Source organism: Calidris pugnax, unplaced genomic scaffold, assembly GCF_001431845.1.
Source record: "Calidris pugnax isolate Ruff unplaced genomic scaffold, ASM143184v1 scaffold95, whole genome shotgun sequence".
In the NCBI taxonomy this organism is placed as follows: Eukaryota; Metazoa; Chordata; class Aves; order Charadriiformes; family Scolopacidae; genus Calidris; species Calidris pugnax.
Window position 1 is genome coordinate 11,158,269 of NW_015090885.1, and position 19,474 is coordinate 11,177,742.

Sequence of the window (19,474 nt, forward strand, 5' to 3'; positions counted from 1 at the left end):
TTTTACTCATTGCTCATCTGTTATTAACAGGTACCGCATTCTGAATCCAGGCGCAATCCCGGAGGATACATTTGTGGATAGCAGAAAAGCTGCTGAAAAACTGCTGGCATCTTTAGATGTTGACCATAACCAATATCGTTTTGGACACACCAAGGTAAAGAGAAAAGTATTGGATCTAGTACCCAATTTGCAGAGTAGAACATTATGCAATTTCTGGTGGTGGTGATTACTGAAGAGTAAATAATACAAGGAACCAGCAATATGGCAGCAAAGTGATATTAATTTTTAAGCTGTGCTAGAGGAATTTTATTTTTCTGGCTCAAGCTCCCACAAAGCTTTTATTACAGCAACACTAAAAGTGGACACAGCAGCAGCTGATGCTCTATGCCCCCCAGTAAAACAATACCTTATTTAATATAATATAGTTACACGTAATATATGGCCCTCAAGATCAGCTGCAGCTTTTGAAATGAGGCCATGTGCAATTATGACATGATCCCGTTAGCAGGGATCTCTGGGAGCTGGGATCTGTGGTTCAGCTGACCCGCTTTGAACCCTGCCACAGTTGAAAAGTGCTGTGGCAATAAAAACATGGCAATAAAATAGTTTGGCCTATTCACAACTGGAGAGATGACACCTGGCTTTAAAACAACCTCAGAACTGTACAGTGCAGTCCCTGATGCAAATAGTATTTGGCCCTCTATAGTCTTTTACTTTACAATGTGTCAATAAAAATACCATTCTTCTGAAAGATTTCAATAAGGTCGGTGTAACTCTGGAATAAAATAACTCGTTCTGGTGAAATGACATCTGTACATGTACCAGGTGTTCTTCAAGGCTGGTCTCTTGGGCCATCTAGAAGAAATGAGGGATGAGAGACTTGCGAAAATCTTAACGATGATCCAGGCAAGAGCACGTGGAAGACTGATGCGGATTGAGTTTCAGAAGATAGTGGAGCGCAGGTATGAAGGCATCCCCTTAAATTTTAGTGGATAATAGTCATTACCATTTAATTATATATTGAATAGAGCCATTATTACATTCCCTAAGGCTATAGCCAACCCTAAATTTAAGGTTTAAAGTGGGTGTATGATAAAAATAATAGCAACTGTATATTAGTTGCCTGCAGCTCCGGCAAAAATCAGATTTGGAAATTTTTCATGTCCATGAAAACCAAGGGATGTGGAGGAAGTTTCTTGTATATCTTGGAACCTAGTACAAGTTCCTAATATTACTGAGAACAAAGCCACAAAACTGACTGAGAATGAAAAAAAAAAAACCAAACCTCACTTTCTCAATTCAGGCTAAGCTTTAGAGAATTTTGTTTGTTTTCTTCTCAAACCAGGGATGCCCTTCTTGTAATTCAGTGGAACATCCGTGCTTTTATGGCTGTGAAGAACTGGCCCTGGATGAAGCTTTTCTTTAAGATCAAACCTCTTCTGAAGTCTGCAGAAACTGAAAAGGAGATGGCCAATATGAAGGAAGAGTTCTTGAAACTGAAGGAGGCCCTGGAAAAATCTGAAGCCAGGAGAAAGGAACTTGAAGAAAAACAAGTCTCTCTAGTTCAGGAAAAAAATGATTTGCTTCTCCAGCTCCAAGCTGTGAGTAGACACATATATTCATATATTTATTAGATGTTCTTTGAAACTCAAGGACTTAAAGACCCGAGTGTTAGTGCAATTCAGTCAAAATAAGCTGTTGGTCTTGTCAATCTTGCAAAAAATGAGAGTGGATATAAATTCTCATGTTCTATCACATAACTAGAGGGGCTAGCAATGCAAATCTTAGCAGGTTCTGTCAATGTCCATGTCAGATGTGGAAGCAGATTTATATGGGACTAGCCATGCTCACCGGTGTCACATCCTGCTCCGTTAATTACTTGTTGGTCTTGTCTTCTGAGTTCAGGAGTAGGAAATTTTCCTTATGCTGTTCTGTATTGTTGGATCAGGCTCTCTGACCACTTAGAGGATAGGGGACAAGTGAGGAAGAAAAAAGGCCAGGCAGTCATTGCTGTCCTCTTTCTTGTGCCACACCAGGAGCAAGACACTCTGGCAGATGCTGAGGAACGATGCGACTTGTTGATTAAATCCAAGATTCAGCTGGAGGCCAAAGTCAAGGAACTGACAGAGCGGGTTGAGGACGAGGAGGAGATGAATTCTGAGCTTACTTCTAAGAAGAGAAAATTGGAAGATGAGTGCTCTGAACTCAAGAAGGATATTGATGATCTTGAAATTACACTTGCAAAAGTAGAGAAAGAGAAGCATGCTACAGAAAACAAGGTACTTTTAGGACTTCACCATATATTCAAAAGAGATTGGGCATGGATTACCTTTATGACAAGAGCTACAGTCTTCTGATGGTTTTACACTATCTGTTACGTACCAAAGGATCAGTATATGCAGATATATTTGGCTTTATGAGGGAAAAAAATTTAACTCTGGGCCTAAGTTTCCCTTTTTCTGAAGTGAGTTTTGCTGCACTTCAGCTAAAGCATTATGTATAGTTTGGGCATTTTTAAGTAAATTATTTTCTGTGGTAACCATGAGTTCTTTCAGCTCTTCTTCTTCGGGCATGTAAATGTAAACCTTGTCTCCTAATTCTCCCAGAGAGAATCAGAAGCTGGAGTCCACCACAACGGGAGTGAAATTTGAAAATAATTTAGTACATTTGAAAGAATGTACTAAACCCACACAAGGACTGGCACACACTGGCTCCCTTGATGGCAATTTCACTCAAAAAGCCACATGGGGCTGGGGGTGGGGAGAAATGCCTGCCTTTCCATTGTCTTCCTGCATAAAAAATTTGGTACAGCCAGCCATTTGAGCCAGATTATGATAAATTCTTGCTTCAAAGTCTTACAAATACATCTTCTTTTCTCACACAGGTCAAAAATCTGACAGAAGAAATGGCGACTCTTGATGAAAATATCAGCAAACTTACTAAGGAGAAAAAGTCCTTGCAGGAAGCTCATCAACAAGTTCTGGATGACCTGCAAGCAGAGGAGGACAAGGTCAACACACTGAGCAAAGCTAAAGTGAAACTGGAACAGCAAGTGGATGATGTAAGCTGGCTCTGCCTTCATGTTTCCCCAGGGTTATTTGTCCACCACTTACAGTTTTCATGAGCCTGAAATGTTGCAAAGCTTTGAAATGTATTCCTGTCATTTTAGAAATGATCACAGAGCTAGAAATACAGTCCTTGTACTGTCTCTAAAAGGTATAATTACAGGAATACTATAAAACTTTATCTGTGTAGTTCAGCCTTTGAAAGGAGTGCATTAACCAGGGAAAATCCACTCTGTTTGAATTTGCAAGGTAACTGGCATGAAGTCAAACAGAACTTTGTGCAAGCATTACAGTTCTCTTAGTGACAAATATAAAACATAGACTAACCCTTACGTTATATTTCTTTAGCCCATACACCCACTGGCTTCTAGAAAACAAAAAATGTAAAATGGGATGCTTGTACTTAAGTATTTCTGCTTTGTAATTTGCTATAGCTCAGCACAAAACTGGGCTCAGCATACATCTGACTGTAAAACATCAGTATTCAATATATTTAATAAGTGACTTTGATCCTAAAGCTTGAGGGCTCACTTGAACAAGAGAAGAAAGTGAGGATGGACCTGGAAAGGGCAAAACGCAAACTGGAAGGGGATTTGAAGTTGACTCAAGAGAGTGTCATGGACTTGGAGAACGATAAGCTGCAGATGGAAGAAAAGCTAAAAAAGTAAGAGATTGATTCTGTTGTACAAAATAAAGCAGCGGAGTTACCACTGTCATTTCAGAGCCTTCACGTGTGTTATCCTGCTCTGATGATGGTGGCTAAAAGGAAATTTCATGATGAGAGAGTGTGTTGGCAAGGAAGGAGGGAAAATCACTCTTACTTGTGCACAGTATACCTGAAACATTAGAATTCATTACACTTTCCAGCATTTAAAAAAAAAAAAGTTATTTATGTTCTTCACTGCTTAGAGGAGAAAGCTGAATCAAGTCTCTAAAAAGTTGTCCATCCTAACTAGCTATGGCAGTATTGTTGAAAGGCCTGACTCTTAAATATATTTTTCCATTGAGTCTGAAAATAATGTTACTTTTGTATGATACAAAGAACCAGAATTGTAATTGCACAAATTCATACAGAGTCTTGACTTGGCAACCACTGCTCAGAGGAAGATGTGTTTTGATGCAAATACATGTACATGAGGATTGCTTTCATTTTTAGATACGCTAGAAGTTTTATTGAACAATTCTTTAAATATTGCAAAAGCCTAACTTGAAGCTACAGGCAAAATTGTGACAGTCGGATTTTCCTTTCTGTGGCAGGAAAGAATTTGAAATGAGCCAGCTGAATTCCAAGATAGAAGATGAACAAGCTATAGTGATGCAGCTGCAGAAGAAAATCAAGGAGCTTCAGGTTAGCTTGCTTCTGTCTCATGTATCCTAGGATAAGCAGCTCGGCTTTGAGACCCAAAGTGCCAATCCGTAGCTTCCCAGACTGATCCCTTTTTTCCCTCAGGATGCTTTTCTGTAGTGATTCCTTCACAGTATCAGGACATATGACCACAGAATGCTGGTGGTTTCAGGCAAGGCAGAAAGGCTTTGGTGTTTTGTTTTAAGCAAGTAATATTGTTCCAAACCACGGAGATGAAGGTGGATGCTGGGTTCAGCAGTGATAAGCATGGATTTGAAATTTAGGGGAAGGTCTCAAATGCACAGGAAATTTTCAAGAGAAACAAAAAGGCCAAAGAAAGTCAGCACAGTCAAAACAAAAATGTCTTAACCCAAAACATCAGCTCTGCTTTTCTTGGAAATGAGGAACATTTGCAGAACTTGGACATGAAGTGTAGGTTGGTCAAAATGACGGTTTCATAAAAAAGACAGCTCCCAATGAACATTCATTATTCATGCAATTCTACACACTGCTGTATTTGAAATCCTGTCTTAACACTCCTAGAGAGAGGTTACTTCAGGCACAGAGCTCTTAAAATGGGAACAAAGAGTCCATCCCCTTCAATGACAATTTGTTGCTGCTACTCCTACTATCAAGTAATTTCTCTCATGTATTTCAACTGAATGTCAAGTACATAAGGTCAGTGCACTTGACCTAAATGTCTCAAAATCAAACTTGGAGAGCAATCTGCTGTGAGAAAGATTTGACTCATCATTCTTACTCTAGCTCAAGAGCTGATTTATTGGCACAAATGGCCAAGTTGCTGTCCCTCCACCTGTGTTGTAAAGTGTGGGCTGGCAGAGGATTTAAGAATTTGTAAGGTGCTTCAAGGTATTCCAATGGGAGTCATCATGAAGGTGACCCAAAGGTGTTCATGTCTCTTTGGTAGGCTCGTATAGAAGAACTAGAAGAGGAGTTGGAAGCAGAAAGAGCTGCTCGAGCCAAGGTGGAAAAGCAGAGATCCGACTTGTCCCGAGAGCTGGAGGAATTAAGCGAGCGACTTGAGGAGGCAGGGGGAGCCACAGCTGCCCAGCTGGAGATGAACAAGAAACGTGAGGCGGAGTTCCTGAAGCTGCGGAGGGACCTTGAGGAGGCCACACTGCACTACGAAGCCACAGCCGCCACCCTGAGGAAGAAGCATGCAGACAGTGTGGCTGAGATGGGGGAGCAACTGGACAACCTGCAGCGGGTCAAGCAGAAACTGGAAAAGGAGAAAAGTGAGCTGAAGATGGAAGTCGATGATCTGTCATCCAACATGGAGCAGATGGTTAAGGGAAAGGTAAGGGTGCTGAGGCTTCCCAAACCTTCAAAGGACATGTGTAGCTAAGGCTGGTCTGAAGGTTTCCCAGGACATCTGGTAGGGCTGCAGTGTTTTAGAAGGTGGTGTCTTGCAATCTGAGGATGCTTATATGCACAATATCCCCCCTTCCCAGGTGGTATACACTTTTTACCTGGAGATGGGACAGTAATTAAGATGGCCTGTCTAAAACACATAGTGCATCCCCAGTTGCAGGCATATTGTTTATCTGTAGATCTCAGAGCATAAAACTGTGTCATTTAAATTGTGCTCCCCCGGGCTGGTGATGACTGGGGTGATGCCATCCAAGGCTGGATATCTCCTGTCCTAAACAGAGTCCTCTCAGATCCTGCCCTTGGTTCAGCTTTCACCCATGTTGGCAAGGAGTGCAAAGCAAAGGCTTGCATGACTATCATGTGTGGTTTTACTTCCTATGGCCAAATTACAGCTTTGTTTCTTGAGTAGATAATCTTGGTAGCTTTCAGAGCACTCTTTAGAATTCTTTCTGTGCAAGTGAAGAAAAGAAATTTCAGTGTTCTGAGAGTTAGAAAGCTGTCATCAAACTCAGTTTATGATAAATGGCAATTAAAGCAGAATCAGTAAAGCAATTTTCATTGGAGGTGATTTTCCCATCTAGCAATTATGAGGAGGATTATGCGTGAACTTCATAGGCATGTGATTGCTTTTGAAGTTCTTGCAGAGTCTTTTTATGCTGGTGCTTCGGTTGAGAACGCAATTCAGGGAAAATAACTGGGGAAGTTGATCTGTTGGGAAGACCCCTGGGACTGTAGACACAGGGCTACTATTCCCTGCTCTACTGCAGTGCTATTTGTGCTTTTGCTATCCGCCATTTCTCTGAAAGGCAAAAAAAAAAAAAAAAAAAAAGGCTGCTGTTTCTAAACTGCTGCCTGGAGACTACAGCTTTGTATGTCTTGTCTCCTGGTTCCTGTTAGGCAAATGCAGAGAAACTTTGCCGCACTTATGAAGACCACCTGAATGAGACAAAAACTAAACTGGAGGAAATGACTCGCCTCATGAATGACCTCACTACTCAGAAGACAAAACTCCAGAGTGAGAATGGTATGTGTGTCTTCAGATTAAAATAAGTTACCTGGAAACAGTCTATCAAGTGTGTCTCAGCAGTACGTCAGTCAGATGTATTATGCAATGGCATCTGCTTGAAGATGGCTGGACTAGGATTGCTGAATGAAGCAGTGGCTGTGTCTTTTGACTTTCTTATCTTCAATATTTTTACTATCTTCCCTTCAACTGGCTTTTAAAACAAATGTGTAACCATATTTACCAGCATACTGTGATACCATCTCATGAACTGAAATGGATGTGCTGGCTAGGTACCCAGTTTCAGGAACAAGGACATGTACATCTATCTTGTAATGCTGGAAGGAAGATGAAGGAGTTGGCATACTGCTGCTCTCTGTGTGAATACCATCTTCCTCAGCGTGACCTTGGGCATTGCACTCTAGAAGATGCTCACATCCAACCAAAAATGCCACATGTCCTCTAAGTGCTTACTATGATTTTAGTCAGAGTAGTTAAATGTCTGTAGTAGTATTAAATATCTGCATCCTCATCAGATACCACTGAATTATGTATTTCGAAAGACATATGTTTGATTTCCTGTGTGTTTTCTTGTTAGTTCTATGTACTCCTTTAAGGCTGCAATTTCCACCCCACAGTGATGCCCTTCTTTTGATATATGAAGTTCTCCTTATGTGTCCCTCAGTTCTGTGTGCTGGTCATTTGGAGGTTCTCAGGGTGCTTTCCAGACCTCTGAAAAGAACTCTGTGAAAAAGCAATGTAAAGTAGTGAAGAAAAGTATAAATAAAACCAGCTACAACTGCACATGCAAGTAGGCGTCAGTCTAGTCTGATCCATGAGCTGAACTAAAATTAATGAATCAAGGTATTGGCAGAACAAAAAATTAAAAAAACAAAACCAAACCACAACACCCCCCCCAACAAACAATAAAAGACCCTAAGGAAAACTATCTTAGTGAAATGTTTGATTGTTACAACTTTAGAAGCAGCTTCACAAAAGGTCAGCCACAATCACTGTTAGTTCTTTTCCTCAGCAGAATTGGCCAGGTGGCACTTTGATTTTGGCTGGGACTTTGTCATTTCATCATCTTACATTTTTTTTGTTAAATCCTGTGACAGGTGAATTTGTGAGACAACTCGAAGAGAAGGAGTCACTGATAAGTCAGCTGTCCCGGGGGAAAACATCATTTACACAACAGATTGAAGAACTTAGGAGACAGCTAGAAGAGGAAACCAAGGTAATGCTTTGACTGTGTCCCATTCATTAAGATGGAAGGGGGAAAACTCTTCATGTTCACTTGTAGCCTGGATAAAAGGCTGGAAAAGGGAAAGGAGACATAGGAATGAGAATCCTTCTTGGTAATTGTACAGATATAAGTTCTTGCCCCTGACTGAGCCAAATCACAGGAGAAGAGTTTGGGAAAATAATTAGCATCCATAATTGTTAAATAAAACTTAGCCAGTAGGATGGCCAAAATCTCAGACCTTGTGTCTTAAAAGTTTGGATGCTTCTCCAAAGGTGTCAGATTATCTTCAGTCTTGATAGCTTCCTCAGCATGTCACCAGTTAGGGATAACTTCAAACACTTCTTACCTCACTTGACCTGGAATATCAAGGCCAGAGGAAAGAAGGAAAAAAGGCTTAAGCCTCCATTCAAATTGCTAGGGGCTGTTTGTTTGGGTTTCCTGTAGGTAACCCTGCAGTGCTGTGGCCTTTCTATCCCTGCAGTCCAAAAATGCCCTGGCTCATGCCCTGCAAGCGGCCAGGCACGACTGTGATCTCTTGCGGGAGCAGTATGAGGAGGAGCAAGAAGCCAAGGCAGAGCTGCAGCGGGCTCTCTCCAAGGGAAATGCAGAAGTGGCACAGTGGAGAACAAAGTATGAGACTGACGCCATTCAGAGAACTGAGGAGCTGGAAGATGCCAAGTAAGTGGGTTACATGTGCCCTTGCCTGGCAAGACTGTGCTCCCTGGGACTCGTTAGGGCACTAAGGAAATAGGGCAATCTGGTTGGAAAAATCCCTCTGGCTCATTGCTGCCATTTGTGGCTGTCCTGTTCTTTTCATTGCTTGAGCAGCTCAATGTTTCTGTTGAGTCCTTGACCATGGGGTAGTGGATGTGGATTCTGGGGCTTAAGAACTAAGAAGATTAGATTAGCCAACCTTTTTATCTCACAAACTCAATTCCTTTGCCCCGGCTCAGTGCTACGTTCCCCAGGTCTTGACTTCCCTTCCCAGCAGGGAGATGGTGGCTGCCCTGGGAAGGTAGGGCAGAAAGTCATGCTGGCTCGTGCCGTGCAGCTGCTCCCAATTACCAGTTTCAGGCATTGCTGGGCAAGGTCTCTGAGCATCTCCAGCATCTGCCTCTGTGCATCTCCAATCTGCAAGGTCTTCCCCCACTTCTAGTATATTTTTTCTATCTAGCATCTTAACATTCTTCTTGGTGTTCCCTCTTTTCTTTCCAGGACCTCTTCTTGCCAGGACTTCCAGCCCCCTTTTCCCAATCTAAATAGTCTATGAATAAAAGCCCAAGGTGTGATGAGCCTCCTAACTGGTGGTTCTTTCTATGGAGGAACACGATGGTTTCATTTAGACCAGGTCTTATCAAAATTTACTATCAGCTCATACTGGTTACAGCTAGGAAGTAGCAAGCTGCTGCCTGAGAGTTCAAAAGTTCTATTTCAAATATTCACATACACGCACACATGCACAAAATTATCTGCCATATGTCAGCATTCATAATTTAAGCTAGTTTTTTGTATATTGCAGCCCCTTCTCTCTATAGGCTTGATTTTCCCCTCCCTTCCCCTTGTGTCCCCCCCATCCCCCCCAATTTTCCCTTTCAAAACTGATTTATTGAGGGTACTGTTTTAGTGTCAGTTTTTCTGGATACCATGGCAGTGGTGGCACTCAGTTATTTCACTGTCTCTTCCTACCTGGTAGGAAGAAGCTTGCCGCTCGCCTGCAAGAAGCTGAGGAAGCAATCGAGGCGGCCAATGCCAAGTGCTCTTCTCTGGAAAAGACCAAGCACAGGCTGCAGAATGAGCTGGAAGACATGATGATTGACCTAGAGAAGGCCAACTCAGCAGCTGCCTCCCTGGACAAGAAGCAGCGTGGGTTTGACAAGATCATCAATGACTGGAAGCAGAAGTACGAAGAGTCACAGGCTGAGCTGGAGGCTTCCCAGAAGGAGGCCCGTGGCCTCAGCACTGAGCTCTTCAAGCTGAAGAATGCCTATGAGGAGACACTGGACCATCTGGAGACGTTGAAACGGGAAAACAAGAACCTCCAAGGTAGGCTACATTCAGGACCCACGTCCGGTGTGAGATCCACACCACTGGACAGCCAGAGGGATGCAGGTGCCCTGTAACAGCTGTGGGGAAAGGCATTTATCTCATCCTTGAGACTAACTGTCTGATTTGTTTGGAAACACTGACTGATGCTGGCAATGAAAGTTTTAAACAGAAATTGTTATGGCCAGAGAGGAGCAGCTTCCCTTTGCTCACCTGCCAATGAAGCTCACTGGCAGAGGTGCCAGTCTCAGGGGAGGAACAAGAAAGATGACAAAGGTGCAGCAGATGAAGCCAAGATAGCTCCCAGAGCAGAGCATAGTGTTGCTACCCTGCAGATAACAGATAAAAACTAAACTGCTGTGACCACTTCAAAATGCATTTACAAGAAAGTGTGTGCGTTCAACTAGGTCAGGCAAAAAAAGTTGCTGTAATTGAAAGTAAGGCAGCGCTTGTGTACAGACAAGCCCTTGAGGTAGCAGTTTGAGACATGGGTCCTGTGTTCACACTCTGTAAACTGCAGTATGTTTGGGACACTCTGATCACTAAATCTGTCCATCCTTTTTGTTTCAGAGGAGATTTCTGATCTGACCAATCAGATTAGTGAAGGAAACAAGAGCCTCCATGAAATAGAAAAAGTCAAGAAACAGGTTGAACAAGAGAAGTCAGAAGTTCAGCTGGCTCTGGAAGAAGCAGAGGTAAGGAAATAAAGCTCAAGGGAAGAGGAAAGGGTGTCTTTATGACTCTCCTTCCTTTTTCAGCCTCTCAGCAACACAGCCGATGTGTTGATTGTTAGGTCTCTGCACCCAGCTCCTCTGGCCTTGCTAACCGGGGTTTTCAAGATTAACTGGTGACTTTTGGAGATGTTAGGTCTAAGATCATCAGTGGAGGCCCTTTCAAAGGAGGTGCCTTGTAGGTTTGGGGTTTTTATTGTTGAGTTCGGTTTTTTTTCTTTTCAAGAAGCTCAGAAATCTTCTGCCTACCTCCTGAAAATCCAGCCCTTGCTCGCTTCTGCATAGGATATTTCAGTCTTACAGGAAACAGGAACTTCTGAGCATTCTGTTGAGCATTATCAGATATTTCTAAGGTCTAGTTTCCAACAGCAAATTCACCATTTCCTGTTTTTAAGAATAAGAGAAAACAAATCTTGTGGTGACTTTAAATTTTATAAGGTCTCAGAAATTGTGTTGGATATTGACACATGCATAAAAAAAAAGGTAGCAGTCTCAGAAACCAAGTGAAAACAAGCCATTTAGAAAATCTTTGCCTCCCAATAGGAGTTTGGCAAAGACGTTCAGTATCACTGCATTAATTTCTACAGTGACAAATATGCATGTACCCAAGAGGGGTGTCTCATCCCAGTTTCCAGTTTTCAGAAACAAATCAACAATACAGAACAAGCCAACTGGAAATCCTGGTTATTCACTTAAAGGGCTTGGTTGTCAGTTTTTTTTGAAAGCGTGGTGAATTGTAGAGCTAAGAAGGGTTGTAGGCATTGCTGGCTAGAAGCAACACAGCACATAGCAAGGGATTTTTAGTGCAGCCTGCATTTCTTTTGAATTGTACTCCAAACAGTATCTGCTAAAAGGAACATCACCCAGTGACATGGATCTGTTAATACCTTAAATGCCGTGCAACTTCTTTTCTCTGTTACAGGATGCTTTATACTTTGCAGGGATTTCACAGCCAAACAAACAGGTGTCGTGATCAGAGCAGAGGGAAGAGCATGCCTTCCTTCCACAGCTCTGAGACGTGGAGAGTGATTACATGCTGTCAGCAAACTTCTCTTGCTAGAAAGAATACATCAGTACTTGTGGGATCTAAGGGGCACACTTTACTTTCATGGACTGTGTGTGGAATGGCTTCCTAAAGCTCAGTGGTATTAGGAGCTAACGAAAGTGAAGTGGTGATGTATCTTATCTTAATTGCAAAAGAAATGGTTTAATGCAGATTTTCTCCCTTCCTTGTGAATTGGGGTTGCTGGCAGTCACAACTGGTGGCACTGTACTTCTGTGTACTGTTCCCTTTTATACATTGTGACTCCCTGGCATGACGTGCATGTTGGACTGACCTGTACCTGCTGCGTGACGGCCAGAGATTAGCAAGGATTTTGTACAGCTTTGTCTTCAGAACCTCCGTGCCGTTTCCATCATCTCCCACAAGCAGCATAGCTAAGCTTGGACAATTCTACCCTTCAGAGAGCACTTCCAAATTATATGGTGTTCAATTCTGTTTTTTCCTTCCCTGTTTGATGTGAGCAACAAGGAGACAGAATGCCACTGAGCCTGGAAGTCAGAGGCCCTGCTATTTCACTATGGGCTGTTGTCAGCTTAGTTCTTGACTTCCATACATAAGGGAAATGTAAGAACAAAAACATAGGAACAAATCTCCCTTGTTTCACAGGCTTGTCTTCATGTTAATTGGAAAGAGCAGACAGAGTATTTTTACATTTTGTCATATAGAGCTGACGTCTATTATTTCTTTCCTTGAAGTCACTTTGCCTAATAAGGTTGTATAATTGGGAGGCTTTCAACACTTCATGATTTGGAGAGGTCTCTGTGAGCTGGGGAAAGCGTGAATCCCTTTACCCTCCCAACAATAATCCTGCTTTAGCTTTTGCCTATCTCTTACAAGCCCGTGAATTTCCAGAGGGTGTCTGAAAGTGGGTGAATTTCCAGGGGTGCGGAGCGAGGAATCTCTGTTGATATCAAAACCACACAGGCAGGGCCTAAGGTGGTTTTTTGCTTTTTTTTAAGCTGTGGCCTGCTTGACAATTTGTCCTCTGAGGAGCTTGCTGCTGAGTTTTCCAGCTGCCAAGTTGCATTAGAAGACAAATAAATGCATTGTTTTGCTATGTAAGCCACTCATGTCCTTGACTAGAGGGAGAGGCAGGGAGGAAACTGCGCTATTGGGAATGGGAAGAAAAGTGTGAAAGGATCATCTTTGTGCAGCAGTTTGTGGTTTGGAAAAAAAAAAAACCAACAACAAACAAGGACTCCTGGACTGCAAGCTTTTGTTGCTTTCTGTTTCAGGGAGCTTTGGAGCATGAAGAAAGTAAGACCCTTCGCTTTCAGCTTGAACTTTCTCAGCTTAAAGCAGAGTTTGAAAGGAAACTGACAGAAAAGGAGGAAGAAATGGAAAATATAAGGTACTGTGCAGGAAGCAGCATGTTTTTTAAGGGGAAAATCTCAAAAGACCGGAAAAATTCTCAAGACCCAAGCCAGTCAAATGCACCACAGATAGTAATACCAGGACAAGCAGATACTGTCCATACTAGAAACCAAGACAGCCCTGATTATTTGCCAAAGGGTAGTCCTACCATCTTACTATTTTTTAGTATAAATATTCCTGTCAGTTCAGCCTCTGCCAGCATATGCATAAGTCTATCACATATATCACACAGCAGCCATAACACTGACATAAACTGGCTGGCATAACCAAAGTCACAGCAGACCAAAGGGTGTTAAGTCTACGTGTTTACAGTATGGAGACAAGTAGGTCTAGTGAGCTGTCTTCTTCTAATCCTCTATGATGGCTGCACTTGCAAGGGGAACCACAGGCAAAATCAGCAGTACAACCTCAGTGGTGCTCAAATCTATGTTATCTGAAGACAATCTTTACCTCTGCATTTAGTTAATTTATGCAGCTATAGCTACACTGATTGTGGGAGGATGTGAGGAGCTCGCTGTTGTGTGTACACCATTTGAGTAAGCAGTGAGAATTGCTGAGGTACAGAAAGTAGGACTATAAAAAGAAGAGGAGCTTGCAGGTGAAAGGGATAAACAGGAAAAATGGAAAGCAATTAGATGACAGGAGGATGAAGTCTTCTGTGTCTCCCCTCCCACCCTGCACAAACTCTAATCTGAAGATTTACACTCTTAAAATGATACTACACTGGGCCAGATTTTCAGCAATGAGTGTATGCAGTTCTTCAGAAAATCCTGTCTAAAATGAGTCAGTGTTGCAGCACTATTAATCCAAGACCTATGTCATTGTTTCTTGGTAGGGTAAAGTGTAGGGAAGGGGAAGTCCAACGCTTATTTTGGAGAATGTAGATACAAGGATTGATATTTTAATTGTTTCAAAAACAAATAATGCTTCAGCCCTTTCAGATACTATCTTTTGATATCCTGCACATGCCTGGACTGCAGAGATCTCAGCACAAGCTATCCTAATCTATGTCTTCTGCCTCAGCTTTGTTATGACTGTTCTGCTGCTAAGTTGTTTAGCAGTCATGCTGTGGTGCTCCCTGGGAGTCTAGGGCATGGTTCAGTATCTTGCTGAAGCAATAAGGCCCTCAAGGTTTTCCTTGTTGACTCTGTGATTTCCCAGAACTCCTACACATTCAGCAAAACTTGGCCAGAGAAATGTTTCCTTGTGTGAGTCATATTCTGTACTTTGAGTTACCTTCCGGTTGAAAGAGAGCGAATCTTTCATTGTAGGATTTGACTGTTATAGTCAAGAAAATTAAGCACCTGTGTATACCTGTTTTGCCATCTTTAAATTGACACTAAGATGCATGCCTTTCACAGGGTGACGATGCTGTTAATTGTGTGGGCTTAATCTCTTCTGACTTTAGATGTCCATAACACAGATTTCTATTCCTGAATTATTCCCCTTATAATTAGCACAAAAAAATGTTTTTCAACATCTACTCTAAGACAATAAATTGTAGCTTACACATGCCATTTACTGTAAAGAGCATCGAGAGTAGTTAGCTTAGAATGCAGCTGCCTACCTTCAGTTTGATTAATCTCCTCCACTAATGCCTTCACAAAACGGCTGAGATGTAAAGCATCCCAGTAAATGCTTCAGTAAATATCTCGGTGAGTTACTGCTAAGCTTGAAGTGCTTCTTGTTAGTTTCCAACCTGTACTTGCTTGAGTTTACAAGAGATCTGAGAGAACTTCTTGCTCCAGTGTTGCCAAAGAAAATGCAGAAGGATGCTATAGGGACTTACAGATCAGGAGTTAGCTGAGGGCATGAAGCACACCAGCCAGTTAGATGGCAGTGAGGCACTAGAAACCTGTGCTATGTGTGTCATTCAGAAATATACTATTTCTGGAAATAAGACACTTTCAGAAAAGGAAGTACTGTTGCATGTAGTTCTATGCTCCTGTGCAGAAAGGAAAATGACTCTATTGACCTCTCACGTCCTTCTCAGGAGAAATCAGCAACGTGCCATAGATTCACTGCAGTCCACCCTTGATTCTGAAGCACGGAGCAGAAATGAGGCCATCCGGCTGAAGAAGAAGATGGAGGGGGACCTCAACGAGATGGAAATCCAGCTCAGCCATGCCAACAGGCATGCTGCAGAAGCAACAAAGTCAACACGTGTCTTGCAGACACAAATAAAGGTACTCTGAGAGCTGGCAGTCCCAAGCACCCAATAGTAGGTAGGGGCTGGGTTTCATTAGCAGAGAGCAAAACAGCATGGTGATGGTAATTAAGAGAGAAGTTACTCTCAAAGATGAGCAGGGAAAGCCCTTAGTGATCACATCTGGCATAAGATAATACTGAAATACAGATTTCTTCCAAGACTTGCACAAAAGCTGGATGAGATCCAGTCACAAAAGCCTTGCTCGCTACAGCCTCCTGAAGAGGGCAGAGAGCTACAACATGAGGAACTGAAAATCTGTGATTTTCTTGTGAGCTTGCAAGTCCTTTAAAAATGAAAAGCAAGCAAGTCAGTTGGCTGGAGTACAGGGAGTGTGTGTATATTCAGCTTTATTGTTTGCTTCAGCATTTATAATAGCTTTAAAAAAAAAAAAAAAGTGCTTTGCTAAGCCACCTTTTAAGTCATCGCCTTCTCCCATGCCCAAGCAGCTAGTCCTGCTTTCCGCAGAACCGTGAGCTCTGACAGATTTGAACACACAGGTTTTCCCCTGTTGCACCACATACCACAAAGGGATTCAGCTTACAGTGTGGAGGAAGGCTTTTCTCCAATAAAGATGCCCTGAAATTCTTGAGGTGTGCCCCATGCAACCTCTGCCGTCTGGGTTCCTCTTATGTCAGCAGAGCAGCTTGAAATGGAGCTGCATTGGTAAAAAGCCAAACACCTGTTTTGTTATAGGAGCTTCAGGTGCAGCTGGATGACTCAGGACATGTTAATGAAGATCTGAAGGAGCAGCTGGCGGTCTCTGACAGGAGGAACAATCTTCTCCAGTCGGAGCTGGATGAGCTGAGGGCTTTGCTGGACCAGACTGAAAGGGCGAGGAAGCTGGCAGAGCATGAGCTGCTGGAAGCCACCGAACGTGTGAACTTGCTTCACACTCAGGTTGGCTTTTTCTGTGCTGTCTCTCTCACTGGGTTAAACTGAGCTTTGTCTATTAAGCAGCGACACTGTTTCTCCATGCTGTCATAAGGCAGACACACCTTCCCCTCCTTCAATGGAGAAAATGAGGGGGAGGAAATAAGTCACTCTGTAAATATGCCACCTCTCTCCCTTCTAGTTAGCTGGAATTGATGATTCAGTCAACTGCTTTAAACCATTTCCAGAAAGAGCAATGATGGAAGGTAACAAGATTAAACTTCAATTTCTTCCTTCTTCCATGCTGTAAAACCAGTTTTCTGTTAGTTAAGCCATGGCTGGGATGGTGAGTCATTCCTTTGGGTAAGCGACACAGGTCATGTTTTTGTGCAGGGCGCTGGTGTTACTCAACAATAAAAAATGCAGAGTCTGGGTTCTAACAGTAGGTGCATTGTGCAGGGCAGGAAACTGCCCCGCAGTGAAGTGCTCTCCACCATGTCACAGGTGTTCATAAAGATAGGCCTTTGGACTTTGTCACGATGGACACTCCATTTTTTTGCATGGTTTTGGAGGGGCATATCCTGAAGAACCAGCATTTTTGCTGCAAAGCCAAAGCTTCTCTTCAAGAAATAATGGTCAGAAGGAAATGAAAATGTGCTACAGGCTGGCAATGTTTTGCAATGTTTCCTCCAGCCCATTGATGACATGGGGTTTCTGTTTTAATCACCTCTGACTAACCTGTTGTGGATCGTTAGTTTTCCAAGATGAACTGCCTTATTCATTCTTCTATTTCAACTTCTGGCTTATTGTTTTATCTGAATCAAAAGCTGAGTATTTACAGCTTTGAGAGTATTTTCAATATTTCCTCAGTCTGAAGCTAAGCTACATAATAAAGGCCACCCCTTACCACATAGCTGGGTCTCCTGTCCCAATACTGCTGTAACACAGAGGATGCAAAAATCAGTAAGCCTTGGTGTGCTATGGTATTTAGAGAAGTTACGTCTCTAATCATCACTTTTCCTCCTTTTCCACTGTTCCTTTGGGGAAAACTCAATAAAAGAACACAAGCCTGATCAATCAAAAGAAGAAGTTGGAGGGTGACATTTCCCAGATGCAGAATGAAGTGGAGGAATCAATCCAGGAGTGCCGGAACGCAGAGGAAAAAGCCAAGAAAGCCATCACAGATGTAAGTAGGCTGGGTCCTTGTTCATTTCTTTTCAGTAGCACAATGTCTTAGAACAACCAAGTAAGTGATTCCTGAGACACCATTTCTATGCTTGTTACAAAGCTCATACATCCAAAGCACTCCACAGTTATCTGAAGGTAACTGATGAAACCACAAAATAAAACAGGCTAGAGTTAAAAAGAGAGGAAGAACTTCTCCTGATGTTTGGGTTTTGGTTGCTTTGTTTGGGGGTTTTTGCCCCAAGAATGCAATCTCCACTGATCCTCAAAGTCTCAGGTCATGTAATCTTTGAATCAGGGAAATCGTACACCTAGATAAGCTAAACCAGTTTAGACTGAACTAGTGCTAACTGGTCTCCTGACGTACATAGAATCTGATGTAAGAAATAAAATTACTGCATCCCAAGTGAGGTACTCTAAAACTAGTTGTCTATTGGAAAAACACAAGACCTAAAATCCCCAGAGGAGAGACGGAGTGCATTCTTCCTCTAGGGAAGACACAATTTGGGCAGGTATAGTTTCATTTCCCACAGACCTGGAGAAATTCATGTCTTCGGAGTTCAGCTGATGTCTCACATCATACCAACAGATAAAATGAAAGTTAAACTGCATGTTTCTGTGAGTTACACGTCTGGAGTGCCTGAACAAAGCTATTCCTGTACCATGGTCTTTCCTGCTTCTCAGCTGACAGCGCTATCACTGCCTGCCAGCGAGAGGATGCTGAGCGTCCTTGATTCAGCTCCATCCTGGATGGCCATGACTGCTGTCTTCCAGTGGCTGTTCAGTGACGGGTACAATGTCTGTAAACGGCCCTCGGTGGCAGGGACAAACGCTGAAGCAGGAATGAGCTAATTGGCACCCCTGGTACCATGTCTTACAGAACTACCAGGGACTATGTAAGATGTTGAAACGGAGCTTCCCATCCCAGCACAGACTGCAGAAACTGCTCGGCTGTTGCAGCTGCTCAGGCAGTTCTCACCTAGGGCTGTGCAGGGAGATTTGTTTGCCAGATGTTTTAATCGACTACCTTCCAGAGCTCCAAACACCAGATTTTGAACAAGTTCTAGATAAAATGTCTCTATTGAATGGCACAGGCTTATTTGTAGGCTTTATAAATGAGGACATACAACACAGATACGAAAAGAAAAAAGAAAAGAAAAAAGAAAAAAGAAAAGAAAAGAAAAAAGAAAAGAAAAAAGAAAAAAGAAAAAAGAAAAAAGAAAAAAGAAAGGAGAAAAAAGAAAGGAGAAAGGAGAAAGGAGAAAGGAGAAAGGAAAGGAGAAAAATCTTAAATCGCAGGGGAAAAAGGACTCCGAGGCTATTCTGTCTTTGTGTTTTCTCTGTCCAGGCAAGATGTGCACATACAAGATATTCTCTGGAGCTTTGGATACAGTGAATGATCCAAGTAATGGATAATCCCAGATCAATCTCCTGTTATTTCTTCTGAGACATAACTAAATAGTATAAGAGAGCTACTGTAAAATGTGGTTGTTTTTCAGGCAGCAATGATGGCCGAGGAGCTTAAAAAGGAGCAAGATACTAGTGCTCACTTGGAGAGAATGAAGAAGAATATGGAGCAAACCATTAAAGATCTCCAAAAGCGACTGGATGAAGCAGAACAAATAGCCCTGAAAGGCGGCAAGAAGCAGATCCAGAAACTGGAATCCAGGGTAAGTTTGTGATCAAACTATGGACACCTATCTCCTGCCTCGTAGAACTGAGACCAAGTAGTTGCCCTAGCGCTGCTTGGTAAGTTCACAGAGGCCAATAAGGGATGCTATGATCGCTTTCCTCTGTTTCACAAAGTGCAGAGTGGAGGCATGCAGTTACAGCTGTTGTAGCACAGCAGATGACCAAGCCCTTGATTAAAAAAACCATGAAAACCAAAAAAAGACACAACATCTAAAACCAGAAATCTCTGCATTGCTTGCTTCAGTTAAACTTTTTT

The 19,474-nt window shown here is 42.5% G+C and overlaps 1 protein-coding gene across 1 annotated transcript in view; it reads left to right on the top strand.

Annotated features, from left to right (window-relative positions):
• MYH15 (myosin, heavy chain 15) overlaps positions 1-19,474 on the top strand; it is a 48,946-nt gene that overhangs the window by 25,369 nt on the left and 4,103 nt on the right. Inside the window, exons 22-39 of the mRNA XM_014947183.1 lie at positions 31-154; positions 826-962; positions 1,346-1,601; positions 2,037-2,279; positions 2,885-3,061; positions 3,584-3,729; positions 4,323-4,413; positions 5,339-5,728; positions 6,700-6,826; positions 7,924-8,042; positions 8,533-8,729; positions 9,745-10,094; positions 10,665-10,789; positions 13,124-13,239; positions 15,256-15,448; positions 16,165-16,368; positions 17,402-17,527; positions 19,026-19,196. Coding sequence (XP_014802669.1) covers positions 31-154; positions 826-962; positions 1,346-1,601; positions 2,037-2,279; positions 2,885-3,061; positions 3,584-3,729; positions 4,323-4,413; positions 5,339-5,728; positions 6,700-6,826; positions 7,924-8,042; positions 8,533-8,729; positions 9,745-10,094; positions 10,665-10,789; positions 13,124-13,239; positions 15,256-15,448; positions 16,165-16,368; positions 17,402-17,527; positions 19,026-19,196 — 3,292 coding nt within the window. The remainder of the gene's footprint in view (positions 1-30; positions 155-825; positions 963-1,345; positions 1,602-2,036; positions 2,280-2,884; positions 3,062-3,583; positions 3,730-4,322; positions 4,414-5,338; positions 5,729-6,699; positions 6,827-7,923; positions 8,043-8,532; positions 8,730-9,744; positions 10,095-10,664; positions 10,790-13,123; positions 13,240-15,255; positions 15,449-16,164; positions 16,369-17,401; positions 17,528-19,025; positions 19,197-19,474) is intronic.